Below are 25,814 nucleotides of genomic sequence, written 5' to 3'. Positions count from 1 at the left end.
TCACATTTCCAAAAGATGGGTCATGGATATTTATTATCATTTAAGGGTGGTCGTGTACAAGTTGTTATTGGTAATGGTCAAGAAAAAAGCTGAACAAAAGAGATTAGATTCATGGGTCTCATTGTAAAAAGAAAAGGGGGGATATAGAAATGTTAGAAATATAGCAAGTTAGAATAGAAAGTGAATTAGGTACAAGATTTTGGGTTCTCTGAATTTTTCAAATGCAAATGGAATAGGCATTGATGTATTTATTGTCTGTACATATTATATATAGTTATTATATATAATTTTATATTAGTTGTACCTTTTTAATTTTAGAAGTGTGTTAATATTTTGTTTGTGTTGCAACAAATAAAGCTTGCCTGAAGACCAGAGTGCAGTGCTAGCCATACTAGTTAGCCATAGATGCCAGGTAATGGTGGCACACACACCTTTAATCCCACCAACCACACTAGTTGGCCATAGAGGTCAGGCAGTAGTGACCCATACCTTTAATCCCAGCACTAAAAAGACAGAGATAGATGGATTTCTATGAGTTCAAGGCCACCCTGTCCTACAAGAGATTGATTAAGTCTAAAAGATAAGCAGAACTCAACACCTTTGGTCCAAGCACTTGGGATCACACATGTTTAATTCCAGCACTAGGAAGGTAGACATAGGAGTGAAAGATAATGCTTGGAGGACAGAAGAGTATAAGGAGAGAAGAGACAAGCATGCAGAGCTTTCATCCCGAGATTTCAATGAGACAGCCTTCAATCTGAGAATTACTAGAGACAGGATTGTGCATTCAGTCTGAGGAAAAGTAGGGACAGGATCTCCTCTTTGGTTTGAGGATTCACTAGAGGTAAGAATTAGTGGCTGGCTTCTCTGCTTCTTTGATCTTACAGCATTAACCCCTATGTCTTATTCTATGTTTTTATTATTAAGGCCAATTAGGATTTGCGCAACACAGAGGCATATATACTGCATCCTACCATTATTTTATGAGTCAGTCCTAGATGATACTTGAAGGACCATGAGGAAAAGTACAAGAAAAAATGTGGGGTTTATCAATATTGCAAAGGGATGAAGAATAGTTAACCTCAGTGCAGCAAGAGTTATATTAAATATTAAACTAAAGTGTTCATTAGTGGCAACTGGAGAAGCTTTCCATGAAGGAACTCTCAGCTACCCTAATGCATTATAGATGAAAAGGCAGTTTAAATAGTTATTCATAGCATTATTGACACAGAAAAAAACTATTACAACAGAATAATGTAGTCACATAGTTATAGGCTGTTTTTTCTTTTTAAAAATTTAAATTAGAAACAATCTTATTTTATATCAATCCCAGTTCCTTTTTCCTCTCATTCTCCCATGCCCTCCACTGATCCCCATGCCACCCCTCTTCTGATCCATAGAAAGGGTAAGGCCATCTATGGGGGGAATCATCAAAGTCTTTCACATAATTTGGGGCAGGGCCTAGGCCCCTCCTCATGTGTCTAGGCTGAGAGAGTATCTCTCTATGGGTAGTGGGCTCCCAATATCCATTCATATCCTAGGTATAAATGTTACATTAACAAGGGGCCCATAGACTGCCTAGAGAAAAATAGAAGGAACTGCAAAAACAGGGTAAAAGCAGGAAAACATTATAAGAAAAATCTGTTCCAACAATGGTCAACTCAATGATGACACACATTCTAAACCTATTATTTTTCAGTTATTCTCCTGAAAGCCCCTTTGACATCTTTGTTCCTCAGGCTGTAAATGATAGGGTTCAGCATGGGGGTCACTGCTGAATAGAACACAGAAATCATCTTATCTTTTTCATTCATTGTCTTAGAGTTTGGTCTCATGTAGGCAAATATTCCTGAGCCATAGAAGAGGATGACAACAATGAGGTGGGAACCACAGGTGGAGAAGACCTTAAGCCTCCCCTCCCCAGACTGCATCTGGATCACAGTGGAGATGATGTTCCAGTAGGAGATGAGGATGAGGGAGACAGGTGCTAGGAGGATTATCACACCCATTGCAAAGATGGCCATTTCTGTGCTGTAAGTGTCTGCTGAGGCCAGCTTCAGCAGAGCAGGAGGTTCACAGAAAAAGTGGTTAATGACATTGTTTCCTCGGTAAGGAAGACGCAATGTGAATGTGGCATCTACCAGGGACACAAATGCACCACTGGCCCAGGACCCTGCAGCCATCTGGACACAAACCCAGTGTGTCATGATGGAGGAGTAGTGCAGAGGCTTGCAGACAGCCACATATCGATCATAGGACATCACTGCCAGGAGTGCACACTCTGTACATCCCACCAGAAGTAGCACAACTAACTGTGTAGAGCATCCAACAAAAGAAATGGTCTTTCTCTTCACCAGGAAGTGGATGAGCACCTGAGGTACTGTGGTGGTAGAAAAGCAGAGATCAGCAAAGGACAGGTTTCTGAGGAAAAAGTACATGGGAGTGTGGAGTCTGGGGTCTGTGTGGATGAGCATGATGATCAATAGATTTCCCAGCACAGTGAGCAGATAGATGAGGAGAAAGAGGAGGAAAAGCAGGACTTGGGTCTGTGGGTCCTGTGAGAGGCCCAGGAAGAAGAATTCTGTCACCGAAGTTCTGTTATGCTCATCCATATATGGTTATTTGTCTCTGTAGAGGACCATCAAGGAAAGAAACACACATATTTTGTTGCAGAACATCTAAGGAACTTATGCATTTTATCAATCATATTGATGTTTTTCCTCTTCGTAGCTTCCATACTCCAAAAGACTGAAATTTTTGTTTTCTCTGTAGTTCTAATGAATTTAAACACAGTGTTTATTTTTCTCTTAAACATTTTAGCATTATCAGTCAGAATCACTTGGAATGTGCTAAATGTCTAAACCTCATCTGGTTCAGTAAACATATTTAGAGAAGTCTGTGGGGTTGCTCAGAGAAGCAAGCAAGTTCTTATGACTATAACTAGCTATATTTTTTGCTATAAACTCTATAATATTTAATGAGCATGTTGATTTAATTCTGAAGAACCATCTTGTTAATATTGAAAAATAAGACAAATGGAATAGTATTTTGTCATCCTTATAATTGCCCACATTAATTTTTTTTTAAAAAATAAAGAATTTATTAGTTAAAAGGTTTACTCCTTGGCTCTGGCAGTTGGTAATACAATTCAAATCTTCATCAATCTGTCTTTTGTTTCTGCAGGGTCTCTATGTATTAATGTCATTAACTATAGTCTGTTCGTATTACCTATTGTCCATCATTATTAACAGTTTCATTTTATTCACTTTTTGTCATTTGAAGTCCACATGAGATCATTTTTATTTCTATAATGTAGAAGATCTTGAAATTCACAGGCAAGTGGATGGCACTTGAAGAAACCATCCTGAATGAGGTAACCCAGTCACAAAAAGAGGAACACAGTATGTACTCACTCATATATGGATTTTAGACCTAGATCAAAGGATCACCAGCCTATAATTCACACCACCAGAGCAACTAGGATACAAGGTTTATTCTAAGAGATTTATATAAAGTCCCTCACAGAACTGGGAAGGGACAAGCCCTCCAGAGCTCAGGGGAAGTGGGGGTGCAGCGAATGGAGAGAGAAGTAGGGAAAACGAGGGGGAGGAAAGGAAAACACGTGCGACTAGGAAGATTGAGCCTGGTTAGGAATAGAAGACAGGAGAGAAAGAGAGAGAGAGAGAGAGAGAGAGAGAGAGAGAGAGAGAGAGAGAGAGAGAGAGAGAGCATAAAAGAGGGAGCCAATATTGGTTTGAAGATAAAACTGAACACAAAGAAAGGTCTAGAGAATTACAAGACTGCTGCCAACTTACAATTTGAGCTTCTGTGGAAAGGCTACCATAAATGCCCTTCCTGGATAGTGAGATCAGCAACTAACTTATCCATGGAGCCCTCAAATATTGCCTGTTGGAAACAGGAGCAAACACCCATACATAAACACTGAGTCGAAGTAGAACCCAGATGCAGATGGAGAGGACAAGACCAGGCTGCAGAAACACATAGAGACAGCTTACCTGAACAAGGAGGAGCTAATGGGCCACCAGACTGATAGCTGGGAACCCAGCATGGGACTGACTCAGGCCTCCCTGAATATGGGTCTCAGCCAGAAGGACTGAGCAGTCTAAGGGACCTCAGACAGTGGAGCCAGGATGTATCCCTGGTGCACAAAAGGACTTTGTGAACACATCCCCCATGGAGGGATAACTGCCTTAATCTAGAGACAGGAGAGAAGCCCTAGTCCCTACTTCACATGGCCTGTCAGATTTACATGACCCCAAGTGGATGGTATTCCCCTACATATGGAATTGGGGTGGGGGGATGGGAGGGGAGGGTGGTTAGAGTGCATGTGAGAGGGCAGAGAGGGTAAAAGGGAGGGAAGGAGGGAGGGAGGGCTGGGGGGAGGGAGGGAGGGAGGGAGAGGGAACTGGGATCGACATGTAAAATAATAAATTAAATTAAAAAAATGTTTTGACTCAAAAATTTAAGTTCAAGGACAAGTTACTGGGGAAAAGGATTTCTATTTTTGTTTCCACAGAAAATGAAAAGATGTGGATTCCTTCCAGACTAATGTGGCTTGATCAAGCCAGACCACCTGAAACAGAGTACCAGGTGATCCTACATTCAAAACAGCTGGACAAAGCAGCCTTACAGACTACAGCCAGGATTTCTGCATCTTCTTCGAATCCCCCATGACAGTGCCCCTTACCAGCATGATGTAGTTTGGAAAGAACAACGCCCAAATTCCCAAATATTGTCTATAAATGTTTGTTTTCATTTAAATGGACTTGGATATATATATATATATATATATATATATATATATGTATATATACATATATACATACATATATATATATATATATATATATATATGAAATGTCCAGAGACCTACAAGACCGACTCCAACTAACAATTTGAGCAACAGTGGAAAGGCTACCATAAATGCCCTTCCCTGATAATGAGATCAACGACTAACTTATCCACCATCATAGAGCCCTCATCTAGTACCTGTTGGAAACAAGCAAACACCCACAACTAAACACTGAGTCAAACTAGAATCCAGATGCAGAGAGGGAGAGGAAAAGACCAGGCTGCAGAAACACATAGAGACAGCTGACCTGAACAAGGAGGAGCTAATGGGCCCCAGACTGATAGCTGGGAACCCAGCATGGGACTGACTCAGACCCCTGAATATGGGTCTTAGCTAGAAGGACTCAGCAGTCTAAGGGACCTCAGACAGTGGAACCAGGATGTATTCCTGGTGCACAAAAGGACCTTGTGGACACATCCCCCATGGAGGGATACTCCCTTAACCTAGAGACAGGAGAGAAGCCCTAGTCCCTACTTCAAATGACTTGACAGATTTAGATGACCCATCCTGTATGGCATCACCCTACATGGGGAGTGGGGTGGTGGGAGAGGAGTGTGGTCAGGGTGCATGTAAGGGGGGGAAAAGAGGGAAAGAGGGAAGGAGGGAGGGAGATGGAACTGGGATCGATATGTAAAATAAAAATAAAAAAATAAAAAAAAGATATGAACGGGCTTCCCAGAGAAAAAAATGGTCTTACCCAGCTGTGAACACTTTGATCTACAAAGCCAACTTGCCTGGTCAGATGTGGTGTGATAGTGGCATGACTCTTATGGATGTTATAAGTTGCTCCCTGGTTTTCAGGCCAATCCAGGGAATACATGCCTGGTATTGTAAACGTTTTCAAAACTCTATGCATAGGGAAGTCATTGGCCCTATAGGGAAATTTCCAGCTATCATTTAGCTTAATTTGCATGGTGTCCAATTGCTCCCTTAATATTTATGTGTATACTCATAGGCATATCTTAGTATCAGGCTTAGTCAAAGGCTTTTCTTTGAAGTGAACCCTGGGGAATGTTGACTCATGCCAACAAGAGTGCTGAGGATGAATGACTATTGTGTGCTAAGCATAACATATATATTACTTCTGTGAGTCTCAGGAAACAGAGTGGGAGAGACAGAGAAGGAGGAGAAGAAAGAGAAGAGGAAGAAGCAGAATAAGAGGATGAAGAAGAAGGAGGAGAAGGAAGAAGAGGAGGAGGAAGACGAGGAGGAGGATATAGAGTTCGGATATAGGAAAGTGGCTGTGAAATGCTATAGCCAAAGCATAAAATAGCCTTTGCCAACATTATTTCAATAGCCTCAGTTTCCTGAACAGGACATGCAAAAGACTGTTTATTATGGATAATTGAGTGTTAAAAGACTCTACCATTCCTTAGCAAGTTGTTGGCAGCTGATGGACTCTAGAAAAGGGACACTCATTGTCTTAGGTTGTATAGCCAGTAGTTACCTCACTACTATCTAATGGATAGTTCCAAATCTGTGACCTAGGTTTACCCGTAGCTCACTGTTTAGCCAAGTTTGTGTGTACTTCAGCACATGATCCTTCTGCCTGAGCCTTCTGAGTACAGGAATTGCCAACATGTGCTATCTGTATCAGAAATATTATGCTATATATCTTAAATAAACAATAAAGACCATCCTAATATTTTTAGATCTTAGAAAATATTTGCAAATATGCTCAAGAGAAGTTTTCATTATTCCTAATTGATGACAATTACTTAAAGTTACTAATGAATACACACAACTCCCTAGAAAACATATAAAAGATTAAACCTCTATTTGCACAATAGGTAATGCCATACCTACAGTGTGGATCAAAATATATTTACAAAACCAACAAAAATCAGATATGATATTTTTCCTTCTGAGTAAATTTTAAATGATTGAAAGTTCCAACTGTGATGATACAGCAAGATAACAATGACAGAATATTAAGTAAAAGCCAGTATTTCCACTTTGTATATGCCATGTCACTTACATTTTGACATGATATGTAAATAGATCTGTTTATGTGTATGTGTGCATTCATAATTTGCATTTACTTTACAGGCATTTCTCCATTGTGAGTGTCCAATGACCATTAACAGCTATGTAAGGAAGCAGCATAACTTACTGATTAACATTAGGTCTCTGGAGCTCAACTACTGTGTTGAAATCCTGGCTTGTCCATGATTTCTGCTTATCCAGAAGACATGAGTTCAATCCTCAGAACATTCATTGTCAGCTCACAACTGCCTGTAACATCAGATCTAGGGTATCTGGAAATTTCTCTGGAACCCATTGGTATTCTCCTCTCTCTCTCTCTCTCTCTCTCTCTCTCTCTCTCTCTCTCTCTCTCTCTCTCTCTCTCTCTTTCTCTCTCTCATGAAATCCTGGTTTATCTACTTGATGGGTGGCCAACAGCAAATTATTTAGTTTGCTTTGTGTAGTTTTGTTCAGCTGTAAAATGGTAATGCAAATTACAGTTATGTGGTGATATCTTGCTTGTACAAATAAAGCCTGTCTGAAGGTCAGAGAATGGAGTTTGGCACTATCTAATCATAGAGGTCTGGAGGTCCGTACATACAGACAGGAAGTTAACTAGCTGGGTGGAAACAAGATATAATTAGGTATAACCACATATATATCTAACAGTGTTTGTATAAAGATTAATAATGTAAGATATTTTAAAAATTTAGCATGATAATAAATTGTTCACTGTCTCAGTTAGGGTTTCTTTTGCTATGATGAAACACCATGACCAAAAAGAAAGTTGGAGAGGAAAGGGTTTATTTGACTTACATTTCAGCATTACTGTTCATCACTGAAGGAATCCAGAACAGGAACTCAAAAAGGTGAGGATCTTGGATGCAGGAGCTGATACAGAGGCCATAGAGGAGAGTTGCTTACTGACTTGCTTTCTAGTGCTTGCTTAGCCCACTTGGATTCTTATAGAATCCAAGACCAACAGCCAAGGGATGGAAACACCCACCATGGGCTAAGCTCTCCAACATTGATCACTAAATGAGAAAATATCTTACAGCTGGATCTCTTGCAGTATTTTCTCAACTGAAGTTCCTTCCCTTAATGTCTCTAGCTTGTGTTAGGTTGACACACAAAATCAGTCAGCATAGTCACCACATTATATCGTATCATTATAATAATGGGATCATGCTTAAAAGTCATAGCACTTGGGAAACAGGAGCCTTTGGATTTTTGTGAATTCAAGGCCAGTCTGGTATACATAATAAGTTCCAAAATAGGCTACATAGTAAAACCCTGTGCCAAAAATTTCACATAATAATGATAAAAACAAGATTAAGGTCTATATACCATTGCTATTGCAACTTGAGAAAATGGCTGGTAGAGAGCAGAGAGACAGATTTATTGTATTTCCCTTAGGACAAGGATTATTTTCATCAGTTGTTTTTCATATTTATATCCCTTTATTTTTGTTTATCCTTTGAGAGTGGAAGTATGTTAACAGAAAAATTCTAAATTATGGTTAAAATCAGTAAGGGACAACCAAGGACTTCAATGTACAAATAATGAGTAGCAAAGGGAAGCCTCAGATTTAACCAGTGTTTTCACTCTGTTTTTGGAACTGCATTGTTATGAGAAGTTTTAAGCCCACAAACTCAGACAGACCACAAAACAAAACTGTAAGGACCTATTAGTAAGATTCCGATGTGATTATAAGTTTGAATTAATTGATCATTTGATTTACTAGTTTGATTGTGATAAAAAAAACCCCACTGTTAAAATACTCCATTGCTGAAACTCCAAAAATAGATTAACATTACTCCAAAGTTCTTAAATAAAAAACTTTATCCTAAAGTTAAAACTCAAAGATTCAATAACCACAGTAAGGATACTTAAAAAAAAGTTGTTGTCAACCCACAAAGAAGAGCTGGTTAGCAGTGGTAACCCTTGGGAAGTGGGATTCTAGGGAAAGGGGAAAGGCCAGAGGAGAAACTTCCTCTTTTTTATGCTTATGTGTATTACTTGATCTAATTTACAAGTTAGCCTATAATTGCTACTTAAAAAGATAAAATAAAATCTTTGAAATTTGTGAATATATTAAATAAAATACGAAGGAATTAACGTTTAGGTAATATAAACTCAGAATGTAAACAATGATGATTTGCAGCAAAAACAGATACGTTGGGTCTGGTAAGCTACAAGATCAGAAAAACTGCTTAAGAGTTAGGTCATCCATGAAAATAGCATTTTCCATAAGCCAGAAAACTAACATCATTAGCTAATTTACATTAGGATCATTGGTTAGGTAACACATGTGTCAATATGAATTTACACAGAATAAACATTCAGAGGCATTTAGAGTGTGTCCACTCACTGCACATATACACATAAATATACACAATCTTAAGCATTTTAAAAGTAACATACTTAATTATTATTCAGTTCTTATCATCAGAGAGTACAGAGAAAACCACACATTTCCTTTACGTCCTCTATGAGCCTCTGCAAAAAATAGCAAACATAAAACAAACAAACAAATAAACAACAATAACCCCCCCCAAACAAAACAAAAACCTCCTTCCATTCTTTAGACTTTGCAGGAACATTCCATCCCCTTTGGCTTTTTCTTATATAGTCAGATTCTATGTAAGTGCTTTCTAAAGTTTTCTGCACACACAATGAATTAGATTTGACCATTATTTTTGTATTATCTATAAAAAAAACAACACACACATTTCTTACATACAGCATTAAGATTAGGTTTAAAGTCTGTATGATCCCAGGCTGCATTGCTGTTTTAGGATTCTTAAACATCTGTAATTTAGTCACACAATTTGTACTTTTCAAGATCTCCTAGAACAAGGTCATAGTGTAATAGAAATGGGTTCAGTGAATACATAAAGAAGCTCATGCTAGCAATATCACATTAACTCACTAATGCCAAGAGAACCATGTTTGAGAAAAGGAGCCACCAGGCATACTGAGACATGAACATCTGACTAGGATGATGGAAAAGTCTTGACCTTCAAACCCTAGGATTGATTTCCAGTTACACAGAGCTAATAAACTCTCAGGCACATCTCAGGAAAGAATGGAAGTTCAGTTTGCCTGAGGAAAGGGACAGAGTTACAGTATGTGCCACAGCATCAGTAGACACACAGTCTTCTATGATCATCAGGAAACCTAGATGTCATCAATTATCTGCTGTTTCTTTAGGATCAGAGGCTCCGGCACACATATTTTTCCTCTCTCAGTAATAAACTGAAATGGTGAAAAAAGGGTGCACTGAATCAAGGATGCAGAGGATAACAAAAGAGTTTCTCTTATAGAGCTATGGAGAAGATGTGGTTATTCACAGCCTTTGAATCCACTCTGCTACCTTTAATCAAGACTTAACCCCACCCAGAGAAGCCTCAGAACAGGGTTCATGAAGATCACCCATTCTCTACAGACCCCTGGAAACAGGAGTGCACTGCAAAAGAAAAGCTTCTTACTGTGTGAAGAGAATCATGGTTCAGGCTGATTGGAAGGAGAAATCACCCATTAGCATTTTCCCCACTCTCACCTGGAGCACAGGTAGCTATAATAGGTATAAACACAGGACAGCAAGCCCAGGGATGGAGAAAGTAAAAATGAAGGAAAGTGTGGTTTCTGTAGCCTGATTGTCCTTATTCTAATAAGTGATATCCATTGGCATCTTCTGAAAATGCTGAAGCTGTGACATCATCTGGGCTGAGTCCTGCTATATACTGATGCAAGCATGCTGATGGGCAACGGATCAAATCTCAAATCTACAGCAAAATGACCAGCCTTGGTCTGGAAGATTTTCCTCCAGGAAGTTTTCAAACCTGAGGCTCTAAGCACTATTTTAATATGGGTACTCTCTGGAGTAATCCCCATGATTAATTTTTTTTTAAAAAAAAATTCAACAATAGAACCCATGGGCATTGAGTTTTATAACTACTAAGCAACATACCTCATTCTCATCTGTGGCTAGGTACTCTACCAATGCGTATCACACCACTCTGTGGACATTTGCATTCTCCAGGTCTGCCTTGATAGATTCCAGAGGATTTTCGACATTGATAGTGTAAAATGTAGCTGCTAAAAATGTATTCATCCCTCAATATTCATCTCAATGTGGAGCAATTCTTCTGGGATCTTCATAGATATACAAATCAATGAATATTTACATATCTTATTATACTTAACTAGTATTTATAATTGTTTGTTTTTACTCTTTATTCTTTGAGAGGCAGGCCATCCTGCTCCCACATAAAGACAGGGAGGCTTATGCCTTGTTTTGAATGCCTGGCCTTAGCTTGACTTGTTTTTTCCCCACTTTTCTGAACTTAAATTATTCCATCTAACTTTTCCCTCTAGGCTTTTACCTTTCTCCATTTCTGTATATCTTTTTTTCCCATTTCTTATTCTGTGTCTGGGACAAGCTAGGTAATTGACCCCTTCTTTTATTACTCAAACTTTTCCTTCCATATTTCTCCTCTTATTTATTCTTTCTGCCTACCAGCCTTTCTTATCTCCTCTCCTGTCTTGCTATTGGCTTTTCATCTCTTTATTAGATCAATCAGGTGTTTTAGACAGGCAAAGCAACATAGATTTATAGAGTTAAAGAAATGTAACATAAAAGATTGCAACACATTATTGCACTGTTAAATATTCCACAGCATAAAAAAATGTACCATATCTTAATATTTCACAAGTATTAATATATAATCCATGCATACATCCTCTTGTATTTTAAATCTTTCAGTTATTGTTTATAATATCTAATATATCTTTACATTTTCAGTAAAGTCATAATTAAACTAACATCAATTAGGTAGTGCAACTAAGGGTGCAGAACATGTGGATAGGAGAAACAGGCTGTGAAACCTTTGGCTTCTCCCAGGTGAATACAGCCTCTGTCTACCTTTGTGCTCCAGACACTCCAGCTATCTTCTTCCCATATGGGAAAGCCATATTAGGAGCACATGGTAAACAACCAGATGTCCTGACCATTTCAATAGAGACTTCATATCACTGGTGAAACAGATTAGAATGGAAGCCAAGTCATCATACAGCACACACCCAAATAAGCAAATCAACAGAGAACTGCCCACTGCTTACCCAAATAGCTTTTTTTGTCTCCTGCATCAGGCATGGGTTCTATAGGCTGAGATTGGACAGGGTGTGTTGATTTTACCAAACACATAGCCTATTTTTTAGCCACATCAACACCTCTCCATTACTATACTCTCTTCTCAGACCACAGCCTCTGATCTGAAGCTTAGTCTCACTGATTGCATTTTTTTAAAATTGCTAATTATGGCTTCTTATCACTTCTCTGTGTAACACTGGAAATGACTTGTCAAACATGTAACTATGCATTTGATACTCAAGAATAAAAACGCTCTCCATTTTTACATATATTGTTTAAAAAAATCAACAGTGGTTCCTGTTGTAATTTAAGAAAAGCAGTTCATGAGAGAAAGATACGATGTGACAGGATTCAAGCAGAGAGTTTTTTGTTTGTTTGTTTGTTTCGCTTTTTAAATTAGGGAAAGGGATCAAACAAAGAGGGAAAGGAAGGGGGAGAATGACTTTCAGAGACAGGAGCATTAGGAGAGAGGAGAAAGGAAAGAGGAAAGAGAGAGGAAGGAGGGAGAAAGAGAGAGGGGGGGAAGAGACAGAGTGAGGGAGAGACAGAAAGAGAGAGGGAAGGATGGGAGGTGGGCAGGGCCCTTTTAAAAGGAAACATAGTGAGTGTGTACAGGTGATGGTCTCAATGGCTGCAGCTGAGGGTGTATCTTGTCAGAACCCCAGGGACAGGCCAGTAAGATGCCTGAATACTAACAGTTACCATTCTATGGGTTGTCTCTGTGTGTTGTCATTTGCAAGCTGCTTTCATTGGTTTACAACAACAAGTTGGGTACCATATATTCATTTAGTTTTTCCTATTACTGACCGTGTCTTTAATCTTAGCAATGATTTCTGGGTCATAACCACCAAAACACCACACTATGTAAGTTTGTAATAATAAGTAGACTATACTATATCAAAATATAGCTTCATATACTTATATTAAATTTATTGCATTTCCAGTGTTGGACCAGTACTTGTTTTAAATTCATGTCTGTGGACTCATACTTTCATAAAGATATATGTGTATCCCTCAAATTTAAAATGAAATTACAAAAGAAGAAAAGGTGTAAAATAAATAACACATTTTAAAAACTATCACATTTACCAGATAAAATAGTTCTGATAGGCTGTTGTAGAAATTTCTATGTACTTCTAGTCATCAGAATGTCTTAACGTGGCTTCAGGCCTTAGACCATGGTGAAAACAGGACAATTTACAGCTCTGATCCTAGACTACAAGTCAGAATGCAGGGTCAGTTTCAAGGAAATGATAAGCATCTGATACTTTTGATTTTCTCACTTTGTTTTCATGCCTCTATTGGTCCAGCACCCAGCAATCTCCTTGGTCAAAGAAGAGAAAATGAATTGGACATAACCATGCCTACTTCTAATCCCAGCACTCAGGAATTTGAGGTACATAGACCACAAGTTTGAAGATAGACTATATGATGTAGTGAGACCCTGTCTCAATAGAGCATAACAATCCAGAATCAAGAAAATATTGTTTTAAAAAACTATCACTTTCAAAAATTCCTATGTAGACAATTGCTTTTTATAGATATTTTTGGAATCTTTTTCATACTCTATATCCTTATCATGCTTTTTACCTTCTCCAACTTCTCCTAGTGTTCCCCACCTCTCTACTCTCCCATTTCCATACCTATTTTACTCCCTCTTTGGAAAGAAACCAAGGCCAAAAAAAAAAAAAATCAAACAAACTAACAAAACCAAACCAACACATTTGTGTCTCATATGCCTGTATGTGAATATTCCTTCAAATGTGCCTTGTTGATGACCACAGAGTATCCCTAGACTTGGATATACACTATAACAACTGTGGAACAAACTTTTATTTTTGTCCTTGATACTTTTACAATAAAGTTTATTAATTATGATAGAAACTAATGAATTCTATTATAATGCTTTCATTGCACTTCATTTAAATTCAACACCAAATCTCCCCACCTGTTTACCTCTCTCTCTTACTGAACTATTCCACCTCCAAATAGCCCTCTTTTTGCCTTACACACATACACACAGATTCTTGCCCATGAAAGAAAACATGCAGCATTTTCTCTTCCTTCTCTCTAGTGCCCTCTTCGTGTTTCTCTAACATATTTCATTGCTGGCATTTCACCTTCTACTATGTCATATTATCAAATGTAGGTTCTACCTAGGACTGAGTACATGTAACATTTTGTCTTTATAAGTCAGTCTTATTTCACTTAAAGTGATATAAAGTTTTATGCATTTTATTGCAAAAGGCATAATTTCATCATCTTTATGGCTGAGTAAAATTTTATTATGTTCATATGAAATTCTGTTTGTACCTAGTGTAGTTCCTCTTCTAGGATATTGTGAATGCATTTTAGATTTGTAACCATAGCATTAGGAAATGTATAGTTATTTCAAGGCAAGTGTGGTAGGATGGTACCCCGACTTTCAGTCAGGACTTCATGGGTATTTTCAGAGCTACGGCTTTAGCTTGGGTGAGTCTATTGGTAATGATTCCTCCAAGTTTTCTGTTTGGTTCACAGAGGCCGTTTTATTTACAACATTTCTGTTTTCAAGTTCTCTGTGTCCTTAATGACTTTTTTGTCTTCTTGTTGACTTTCCACTCCTATTGCTGATTTCATATCAGTTTTTCTTAACGGCTTTCCTCCTCAATCATGGACTTTACTTCATTCATGTGCTAGTTTACATCATTCTTAAGTTACTTTTAGTACTGAGCTTTTGTGAACTTTATTTGACCTTCATCTAGCATTTTAAATACGCTGGCATTTATGAATTTATTAGTTGAAGACTGAAAAGGGGTTTTGAATGAGTCACAGTGCTTTTTTGTGTTTATCTTTTGGTTTGGACATCACTGCTCGTTTTATCAAGGGTCTTTCTTAGTGACTTACACTGTTTTGAAATACAGCTAAATAGAACTACTGCTGTCACCCTAGATGATAAACTTAAGAAGTTCAGAGTACCTCTGACTTACAAAGTGAACAACAAGGTAAATGATGGTTAAAAGTTACAATGAAAAATTAAGATAATATTTTAATATTACGATAAAATATTGATTACCCACAGTATTTTTGGAGTCTGCATTACATATCACATACTACTGTTTGTGGGAAAAATACTTCTTGTTGTTTCTGTTTTTTCAAATCTTCACCCCGTCTTCCAATTCCCTGGTTCATTTCTTGCTCTTTGTATTCTATGTGGCCTCTCCCCTTATCTTGATTTGGAACTTACAGTTGTTTATTATATTAACCTTTCATTTAGAACTAATCAATTTGTCTGTTATCCTGTATTTCTTAATGTGATCAAGGATGTTGCTATTCATCTTGCTATTTAGAAGGCTACTTTTCCAATACTTTTTGGCATAAAGCCACAATTTGCTAGTTTTAAATGTGTGTGAACCCAAACATTGTCCAGATGGTGGCTCACTACTGAAACTTGTGTGCTGACAGGTTCTCATTCTAATCTGTTTCAGGGTCTCTAGTGAATCCTCCATCTAAAAGTGAGGACATCATGTTCTGTACCATATTTATGTAGCATGATTTTCCCATGTGACTGTAAAAAAGTTGGGGCATTTTAGGCACAAATATAAAAAAATGTATAAAAAATGAATGGTTAGAATCTTCTGAATGCTCTTAATTTGGGAAGATTCATTCAGAAGCTGAACAAGCTACAATCTGCCTCTACTAACTATATATTCATTATTCACATATTTGACAACTACAAATAAAAACTGATTTTTGAATATATATCTGGAAATTTTGAAGATTATTTTAGTTATTATAAGTGTTAAATAGAGAACTTAAAGAGGAAGGGAGTGCATGCATATATTATGAGTCAATATTAGTTAATTAGATAATAGATGGGTTCTCCAGGATTTTTATATGTGAAAACATACTGAAAAAAATTCCTCAGATACTAAAGCATAAATAAAATTCTATCAGCTGCATTCTATGTTATTATCAATATTGAATGCTCAATGTTGAGTTTGAAGATTTGAGGTCCTAGGTGATCACAGGATGCCTCAATTTCCAATCAGATGAGAGTACTGTATTTCAGTTATAGATGATTATTTCTAATCACTCTGGGAACTCATCTTGTAAAACTATTTTCAAAAAGTTAACAACCTGAATGCTCCAGGGAAAGCTTTGGCAATAACAGCTCTTAGGACCTCAGGTTTGACGGTTTCCTGGTGGAACCTCCTCCAGACTGGTGGTTGAATTTGTTATTGAATCTCTTCACAAAAAGTGCTCCTTGCACCAGGATAGAGTATAATGAGAAGCCCAGATGATGTTCCAGCCTCACCATATTTGGGAAACGGCAATGGAGGTTACTTATTAGGATAAAGAAACAGGCTGCAGAAACAACACCTCATTACCAATCTCAGTCTCCTGTGTTCACAACTACCAGTGCTCCAGGTGAGGGTAGGGAAGATGCTGAGGGCGATTAATGCTTTCCAAAGCTCCTGAATCTTGATTCCCTTCCCATAGGAAGAGGCATTATCCTCTGCTCTTCCCGGCTTTTACAACTGAGTTCCTATATTCTCCTCTGGCTTCTGTTCTGTCAATGTTTCCACTTTGCTGTTCCTTCCTCACTTTCTTTTGCTTTTTGAATTTAGAATCAGACATGTCCAGTGATGGAACACGCTATAACACTGGAAAAACATGTGGGAAATGAGTTAGTATACATCTTCTCTTCTTTTCTAGTGCAGTTTTTTTTTAATTATGCTATTGTGCAAGCGACTCTATTGTTTCATTAAGGTGGCTTTTATTTAACCGGTAGTATGTGTCAGACAATGTTGAACTACAACTGATATAAATAAATACATGTTTAAGGAATGTAGGGGAAGCTACCAACTGTAAGAACTTGGAAAAATATTAGACAGTCTTAAAACTGGATTTGAGAGCTATGTGCAAGCTTTTATGGATTCTCTGAAAATAATAGCCAGCCTGCCTGTGTACTGAGTAGAAAACTTAAGTATACTTTTCAGCAGTTAAATTGAGTCTGACTATAAGGGAAAAAAACAATGGGACCAGAAAAATCTGATTAAGACTGAATCACAGTTTGGAACATCAGAGAGTATTTTTGTCTGGGATACAGAGTGAGGGAGAGGTAAATTTTTATGCTGTGTCTATTGTCTAAAGTTATGACATTCACAAACTGTGGAACAATTAGGGGATGCCATGAAGTTAAAAAGAGAAGTAGGTGAGGATGATTAAAAGTATTAAACTTCTTGCATATACATAGTTTTTTTTTTTCCTTGAGAGCTACTTTTTGTCATGTTAGGCAGAGATAATTAACTCTGTGTCATAATCTGGATGTTAAATGTTATTACTTGAAACACAAATGGAGTAATGACTATGTGAACATTAAGTAACCTAATTACTATCAACCTATACCCCACAAGCTCAGTCTTTTTAATAATGCCTCAAATATTCTATGTCAGATAAACATTCAAAGTCTGTGGCAGTACCATTAGAATTTTATCTTTTTTAATTTAAATTAGAAACAAGTTTGTTTTACATGTCAATCCCAGATACCTCTCTCTCTCCTCCTCCTCCCCTGCCCTAAACTGACCCCTTATCCCATCTCCTTCCTGCACCCCAGGGAGGGTGAGGCCTTTCATGGGTCATCTTCAAAGTCTGTTATATCATTTGGAGCCCTCCCCCCCACCGTGTGTCTAGGCTGAGAGAATGTCCATCTATGTGGAATTGGCTCCCAAAGTTCATTCGTATAGTAGGGATAAATAATGATCTACTACCAAAGGCCCCATAGCTTGCCCAGGCCTTCTAACAGAAAACCACATTCAAGGGGACTGGGTTGGTCTAATGCTGGTTTCCCATCTATCAGTCTGGGGTCCATGACCTCCCCCTTGTTCGTGTCAGCTGTTTCTGTGGGTTTCTCCCGCCTGGTCTTGACCCCTTTGCTCAACACTCCTCCCTCTTAGCACCTGGATTTCAAGAGGTGCAGTGTTTAGCTGTGGGTGTCTGCTTCTGCTTCCATCAGCTACTGGATGAGGGCTCTAGGATGGCACCTAAGGTAGTCATCAATCTCATTACTGGGTAAGGATATTTAAGGTAGCCTCTCCACTATTGCTGAGATTGTTAGTTGGAGTCATCCTTGTACATCTCTGGACATTTCCCTAGTTACAGATTTCTCTTAAATCTGGAGAAATAGATGGCTCCATCTATTGTGGTATCTTATTTCTTGCTCTCCTCTATTCTTCCCCCAACTCAATTTTCCTGGTCCCACATGTCCTCCTTTCCCTTCCTCTTCTCTTTCTCCTAAATCCCACTCTCATCCTTCATGCTCCCAAGTTGCTCAGATCTTTTCCCTTTCCCCTTCTCCAAGGGACCATGTATGTCTCTCTTAGGGTCCTACTTTTTTTCCTAGCTTCTCTAGTGGTATGGATTGTAGGCTGGTAAACCTTGGCTCTATGCCTAAATTCCATATAAAAATGAGTACATACAATGTTTGTCTTCTTGTGACTGGATTACCTCACTCAGGGTAGTTTCTTCTAGTTCCATCCATTTGCCTTAGAATTTCAACATTCTAGTGTGTGTGTGTGTGTGTGTGTGTGTGTGTGTGTGTTTCTTTTTCTTTTTCCACTGAGTAGTATTCCATTGTATATATGTACCATATCTTCTTTATCCATTCTTCAGTTTTTTAGGTTCCAGCTATTACACATAATGCTGCTATGAACATAGTTGAACAGATGTCTTTGTTGCATAGATGTGGATCATTTGGGTATATGTCTAAGAGTGGAATTGCCAGATCCTGTGGTAGACTGATTCCCATTTTCCTGAGGAACTGACACACTGATCTCCAAAATGGCTGTACAAGTTTTCACTCCCACCAGCAATGGAGGAGTGTTTCCCTCTCTCCACATTCTCTCTAGCATAAGCTGTCATTGATGCTTCCGATTTTAGCTGTTCTGTCAGGAGTAAGATGGTATCTCCGAGCTGCCTTGATTTGTATTTCTCTGATGGCTAAGGTTGAGCACTTTCTTAAGTGTCTTTCAGCCATTTTAGATTCCTCTACTGAGAATTCTCTATTTAGTTCTGTACCTCATATTTTAATTGGATTATTTGTTGTTTTGGTAACTAGTTTCTTGAGTTCTTTGTATATTTTGGAGATCAGTTCTCTGTCAAATATGGGGTTGGTGAAGATCTTTTCCCAGTCTGTGGGCTGTCATTTTGTCTTGTTGACTGTGTCCTTTGCCTTACAGAAGCTTCTAAGTTTGAGGAGGTCCCATTTATTAATTGTTGATCACAGTGTATGTGCTACTGGCAATTTGTTCAGGAAGTGGTCTCTTGTACCAATTTGTTCAAGAATACCTCCTACTTTCCCTTCTAAGAGGTCAGTGTGGCTAGATTTATGTTGAGGTTTTTGATCCATTTGGACTTGAGTTTTGTGCAGACATGGGTCTGTCTGCAGTCTTCTACACATCATCATCCAGTTGTGCCAGCACCATTTGTTGAAGATGTTTTCCTCCCCCCATTGTATACTTTTAGCTGTTTGTCAAAACTCAGATGTTTGGAGGTGTGAGGGTTAATATCAGGATTTTTAATTCAATTCCATTGGTCTACCTGTCTATACCAGGATGTTTTCAGTACTATAGCTCTATAATAGAGTTTAAAGTCGGGGATGGTAATGCCTCCTGAAGTTCCTTTATTGTACAGGGTTGTTTTGGCTATCCTGGGTCTTTTGTTTTTCCATATAAAGTTGATTATTATCCTTTCAAGGTCAGTAAAGAATTGTGCTGAGATTTTGATGGGGATTGCATTGAATTTGGAGATTGCTTTTGGGAAGATTGCCATTTTTACTATGTTTATCCTACCTATCCAACAACATGGGAGATCTTTCCATTTTCTGGTATTTTCTTTAATTTTTAATTTCTTTCTTTAAAGATACAAAGTTCTTGCTATATAGGTCTTTCACTTGTTTGGTAAACATTACCCCAAGATACTTTATGTTTTTTTGTGACTATTGAAAAGTGTGATGTTTCTCTGATTCTTTCTCAGTTCCTTTATCATCTGTATATAGTAGGGCCACTGATTTCTTTTTCTTTTTACTTAATCTTGTATTATGTTAATTGCTTTTCTGTTCTTGATTTAATTTTGGTAAGTGATGCCTATTCAGAAAATTGTCCATTTCCTTTAGATTTTCGAATTTTGTGGAGTACAGGTTTTCAAAAGTTTGACCTGAAGATACTCTGCATTTTTCAGTGTCTGTTGTTATGTCCATTAGAATTTTATTGTGATTTTCCTCTCCAGTCATGATGGTGACAAGATGACATAAAAACATCAATAAATGTTGAAAGCATATCAGAAGATGATGGTGAGGATATGGTAGATTGCAAAAACAGACACTAGTATAGGATGTGCAACTTCCAAAAGCAGGAGAGGTTTTCAGTAGTAGTTTCCCTTCAATATCCCAAATACCATCGAAAATGGAGAGGCTATGGGAAGAGGTAAGAGCTTTGCTTTGAAAAAAAGATGATCACAATTAGTGTACTTAGAGGGCAAATGAGATTGAAATGTTTAACAACTTAATGATGTGCATTATAATCATCAACATAGAGTGCTAAATATGTACTTGATGGATTCAATATTTAAAAGAAGATAGATATGCATGAATGAAAGAATCATCTAGCATAAATAGCTTTACCCTTTCTCTTAGATGAGAAGATACAGAGAGTTCAAAACTAGGCCTCCACCCAACACCAACTTTGCACTAGATGTTTACAAAGATTCAAAATGTAGAGGGGAGGCTGGAAAGAGGAACATTGATGGAATAAGCAAAAGCTAGATTCTAAAGGGGCCAGTGGGAAATGCTATATATTGTCTGATCACAAATACAAAAATTTCTTTTATTGTTGTGTATTCCGATAATAAAACCATACCCCTCTACCATGCTCCCATCCCATTCACCCATTCCCCCCACACACTCCACAGGGAAGGTGGTGCCTTCCAGGAGGGGTCAACAAAATCTGTCAAGTCATTTGGAGTAGGGACTAGGCCCTCCCTCCTGCCTCTTCATTTCTTTATTTCACTGTGTTTTGTGGCAGAGAATATACCTAAGCCTTTTAGTCAATGTTATCAGTTCCTTTTGAAATTTGAATTTTTGTAGTCAGGCTAGATTTTTTGTACTCCTTGTAGACAATTTATGTATATTTCTCTGTTTGCAATGCATAGGTAAACATTCTGAAAACCAGTGATATGTTTTCACTGTGAAAAATCATATGAGCACTTTTCATTTGTCTCTATCTTGTAAATTATTTAACTAAGGGTGACATAATGATGTAGATTAATTTTTCTTATTGAAATGCTAATCTTAACATTAACTCAATCCTCAGGCAGCATTTTCTGGTTAACGCCTATGGCGACTTACAGTTTCTTTTGTGATGTACTTTGTTATTATTTTCATTGTGACTATAATGTCTATTTCTAAATCTTGCAATTTTCATTTTAATGCTTTACTTATTTAAATATCTTATTATCTCTTTGTATTCAGAATATGTAGGGTAAACTGTAAGTAATCATTATATGTAAGTAAAAAGAAGAGTAAAGCTCTCCTGAGCTATGACCCTGTTCCCAATAGGTTCCTCCACCCAGAGGATCATCATTATTCATTAAGTGAGTGCTTCCTGTGGGTTGACTTACTATGCATGCACTACTTTTCTAGGGCATAATAGTAGTTTCCAAGGACACTCAATATGGATATTTTATCATATTATTTTAACTTTTGATTTTTTATTTTTCTTTTATTGAAAATAGATTTTTTTTATAAAATATATTCTGATCACAGTTTTTTTCCAATCTCAGTTCTTTCCAATCTCAGTTCCCCATTTTGCATACTCATTCTTTCTATCTTTCTTAGCAAACAATCAGGCATCTAAGAAATAATAATAAAATAAGATAAAACAGAAATAAACAAATCAGTAGGACAAAACAAACAGAAGAAGAAAAACAAAAAGACAAAGAAAGCACAAGGAACACACATAGATACAGAAACACACACATTTGCAAAAACAAAATTCCCATAAAAATACAACTGGCAGAACACACACACACACACACACACACACACACACACACACACACACACACAGAGAGAGAGAGAGAGAGAGAGAGAGAGAGAGATTATCTTTCATTATGGATTTGGGCAAATATCAATGTCTAGTTTCAAACATATAATAATGTTGATTTCTATTTCAGAGACAGAATAATACAGAAGGATAAAAATTGTAGAATTTTATCTTTCTGAAAATTTCATACATGACTATAGAATTTTCATAATTTTCATGTCTGTCCCATGCTGATGGCTCTCATAAGCCCCTATTCCCTCACTTACGTCTAGAATTGGCTTGGGGTTTTAAAAGACCCACAAACAAATTATCTGCAACTGGTATTTGTCTCATTTGTCAGTATCTGCCCTCTTAATAATTCTCATTGCAACACTAAAACATTGGGAATAAAACTAAAAGTATGGTTGATTGCTATTTGCAGCCTGTTGATGTACTTTGCCAGACAGGATTGCTGTACACCCTGGAGAAAGATAAGATGTCTGTGTTTGTACAAGGACTAGATAAGAACCACGGACAGAAGGGATTCTCAAGAATTTAACCTTCTTTACAGGAAATGCTCGAAGAAGAAAGAAAAAAAGCTTTCAGGATCCAGAGTCAGAAGTGCTCAGAGTTACTAGCATGAGACTATTTTGGATTTATTTTTATTTCTGTGATATAGGAATAATAGAAACAATATACTACAAACTTAAAGTGGATTAGAGAGGAATGAAATGAAACTGTTACCAATGATAGACTCCAGGTGATACCAATAGATGAAAACTATTAGTGCAAAAGGACTATGTGCAAAAAATATGAAATTGTGCAAAAGACAAACTTTGGTTACTCGAAGAATAATGCTATCAGTAACATCCAAAGAAGCAGCTATTTTTTTATTGATAACTCACAGAACTTTCTTTACACTGAAGATTAATGAATTTCAGTGATAAACAGGATAATAGAATACTAATCCTCTTTTCATAACTTTCTAATTATTCCTCACTCTAAGGAGTGATTCTATTGAATTATTTTGTAAACAATGAAACAGACAGGCTTCATAAACATTATAACAGAGTTCACAATGTCAGACAGAACTAGTTAAGGTCACCTCAAGATGCTGGCTCCTCAGACCTACACAAAAGCTGGGTATACTCTGAGGAGAACCACAGGCCTCTCACTTCCCTAGGAGGAAGAGAGATGCATTAGTGATGCCATACTCAGAATGCTATTTTTCTTACTGGTGCCACTGTAAAATTCAAGAGGAGAATTGTGTGCTGTCAGACCACACAATCCAAAAGAAAATTCAGTCTTTCAGAACATGGAAATAGTCTTAGAGAACTCATTGGTCAAATTTTGAATCAATCAAATAACCAGTTATGTAGATATTCTGAAACAACACATGTACATGTGTTTCTTTCCTTGATGCTCTTCTACAGAGACAAATGACGATACATGGGTGAGGACAACAGAACGTCTGTGACAGAATTCCTCTTCCTGGGCCTCTCACAGGACCCACAGACCCAAGTCCTGCTTTTCTTCCTCTTTCTCCTCATCTACCTGCTCACTGTGTTGGGAAATCTATTGATCATTCTCCTCATCCACACAGACCCCAGACTCCACACTCCCATGTACTTTTTCCTCAGAAACCTGTCCTTTGCTGATCTCTGCTTTTCTACCACCACAGTACCTCAGGTGCTCATCCACTTCCTGGTGAAGAGAAAGACCATTTCTTTTGTTGGATGCTCTACACAGTTAGTTGTGCTACTTCTGGTGGGATGTACAGATTGTGCACTCCTAGCAGTGATGTCCTATGATCGATATGTGGCTGTCTGCAAGCCTCTGCACTACTCCTCCATCATGACACACTGGGTTTGTGTCCAGATGGCTGCAGGGTCCTGGGCCAGTGGTGCATTTGTGTCCCTGGTAGATGCCACATTCACATTGCGTCTTCCTTACCGAGGAAACAATGTCATTAACCACTTTTTCTGTGAACCTCCTGCTCTGCTTAAGCTGGCTTCAGCAGACACTTACAGCACAGAAATGGCCATCTTTGCAATGGGTGTGATAATCCTCCTAGCACCTGTCTCCCTCATCCTCATCTCCTACTGGAACATCATCTCCACTGTGATCCAGATGCAGTCTGGGGAGGGGAGGCTTAAGGTCTTCTCCACCTGTGGCTCCCATCTCATTGTTGTTGGTCTGTTTTATGGCTCAGCCATATTTGCATACATGAGACCAAACTCCAAGATAATGAATGAAAAGGATAAAATGATTTCTGTGTTCTATTCAGCAGTGACCCCAATGCTGAACCCCATCATTTACAGCCTGAGGAACAAGGATGTCAAAGGGGCTCTCAGGAGAATAACTTCAAGATAACATTTTCTGAGATGGCAATGTAACTGTGCAGAGAATGACAAAGATATAGAGAGAAGGAATTTTCTCTGAGATTTTTCTTCTTTTATGTCATTCTTTTACATTTTCTTATATTCACATAATTTTTATCAGTTCCATGCAATTGTCATTTAAATGAAAGGGATCTAAATAGACCAGGGGGAAAATTAGCTGAAAAAAGGGAGAAAAGAGAAAGGCAATATTTGATTTGCAGATGGAGAAAGGGAGAAACTGGAATAAAGGAAGCAGTGGAATATGTTATAGAAAGAGGGAGGGAAAAAGAGGGAAAGGGATGCTAATCTTTTTTATAAAATTTATATATTTAATATGGAAATTAAAAACAATAAATAGCATCTGTAAAAAAATAAACACAAAACAAAACAAAGAGAAGGGAATAGTAATCGTTCACAAAGAAAAACTGTTTCTGGCAGTGAAGTTAATTTGAGTCATTTATACATGCATTTACATTTATTTTTGCAGATATATTCTGTTTTGGGAGGCCCGTTATAAAACTTGGGAAATAGACATGAAAACTGATGTTGTCTTTCTGGCATTGATTTTAATAAAAATTATATTAATTTCTGAAATTATAGTGATAGTATATTAGCAGAATAATAAGAGATATCATTAGTGTTTATAATTTTAAGACACTAGATATATAGCAATATGTAAACTATCTGGATGAGAAGACCCTTGAGTTTACTCCTAGAGAATCTAACTAGTTTCTAATTATGAAGTAACTGTAGATTGGGAGATTCATAGAAGTAATGGTAGAGAATGAAGTTAATTTCACAGCACGAAGCCTGGCAAATTATTCTTGACCTTAGCAAGATACGTGGACACTTGAACTTTATAATGTAGATGACAGTTCACTTAGTATAAAGTGCTAACATAAACACAATAAAAATCAACCTAATATGTTTTAGAATTTAGAAAGCATTTCCAAATACACTTAAGAACTTGTGATATTCTAGCGCCCCTTACCAGCAGGAAGTAGTTTGGAAAGAACGACGCCCAAATTCCCAAATATTGTGTATAAATGTTTGTTTTCATTTAATTGGACTTTGTTATATATATAAAAAAAAGATACAATAATCATGTAGGATGTCACATGTATGCAGAGCTGAGTGAATTTCCTGACAATATAATGACACATTTAATAGTGCTTTTCATCTTTGGACTTGTTGTTTCTGTAATGAATTTGAAGAATGTCTTGTGAAAGAAAAAAAAAGAATTTGTGATATTCCTAATTGCTAATAATTTATTAATATCAATAATGAATATAAAAAATCCTGTGTAAATAAGTAAAACATTTAACTCCCGTTTGCAAAAATAAAGTCACACAGAAAGTGTGAATCAAATATATTTATTG

The 25,814-nt window shown here is 37.4% G+C and overlaps 2 protein-coding genes across 2 annotated transcripts; one reads left to right on the top strand and one right to left on the bottom strand.

Annotated features, from left to right (window-relative positions):
- Positions 1-1,688: 1,688 nt before the first annotated feature.
- Positions 1,689-2,612, bottom strand: LOC127228163 (olfactory receptor 2D3-like). The gene has a single exon (XM_051192638.1). The coding sequence runs from the start codon at positions 2,610-2,612 to the stop codon at positions 1,689-1,691; it is 924 nt and encodes a 307-aa protein (XP_051048595.1).
- A 20,891-nt stretch (positions 2,613-23,503) lies between these two features.
- Positions 23,504-24,427, top strand: LOC127228162 (olfactory receptor 2D3). The gene has a single exon (XM_051192637.1). It carries the CDS (start codon positions 23,504-23,506, stop codon positions 24,425-24,427), a length of 924 nt encoding a protein of 307 aa, XP_051048594.1.
- The last annotated feature ends 1,387 nt before the right edge of the window (positions 24,428-25,814 follow it).

The sequence above is a fragment of the Phodopus roborovskii genome, unplaced genomic scaffold (assembly GCF_943737965.1).
Source record: "Phodopus roborovskii unplaced genomic scaffold, PHOROB, whole genome shotgun sequence".
Taxonomy (NCBI): Eukaryota; Metazoa; Chordata; class Mammalia; order Rodentia; family Cricetidae; genus Phodopus; species Phodopus roborovskii.
Note: the sequence above shows the minus strand (reverse complement) of the source record. Positions and strands in the feature narration are given on the sequence as shown.

Coding starts and splice junctions, on each gene's coding strand:
- LOC127228163 (XM_051192638.1), bottom strand. CDS start 2,612: ATGGATGAGCATAACAGAACTTCGGTGACAGAATTCTTCTTCCTGGGC.
- LOC127228162 (XM_051192637.1), top strand. CDS start 23,504: ATGGGTGAGGACAACAGAACGTCTGTGACAGAATTCCTCTTCCTGGGC.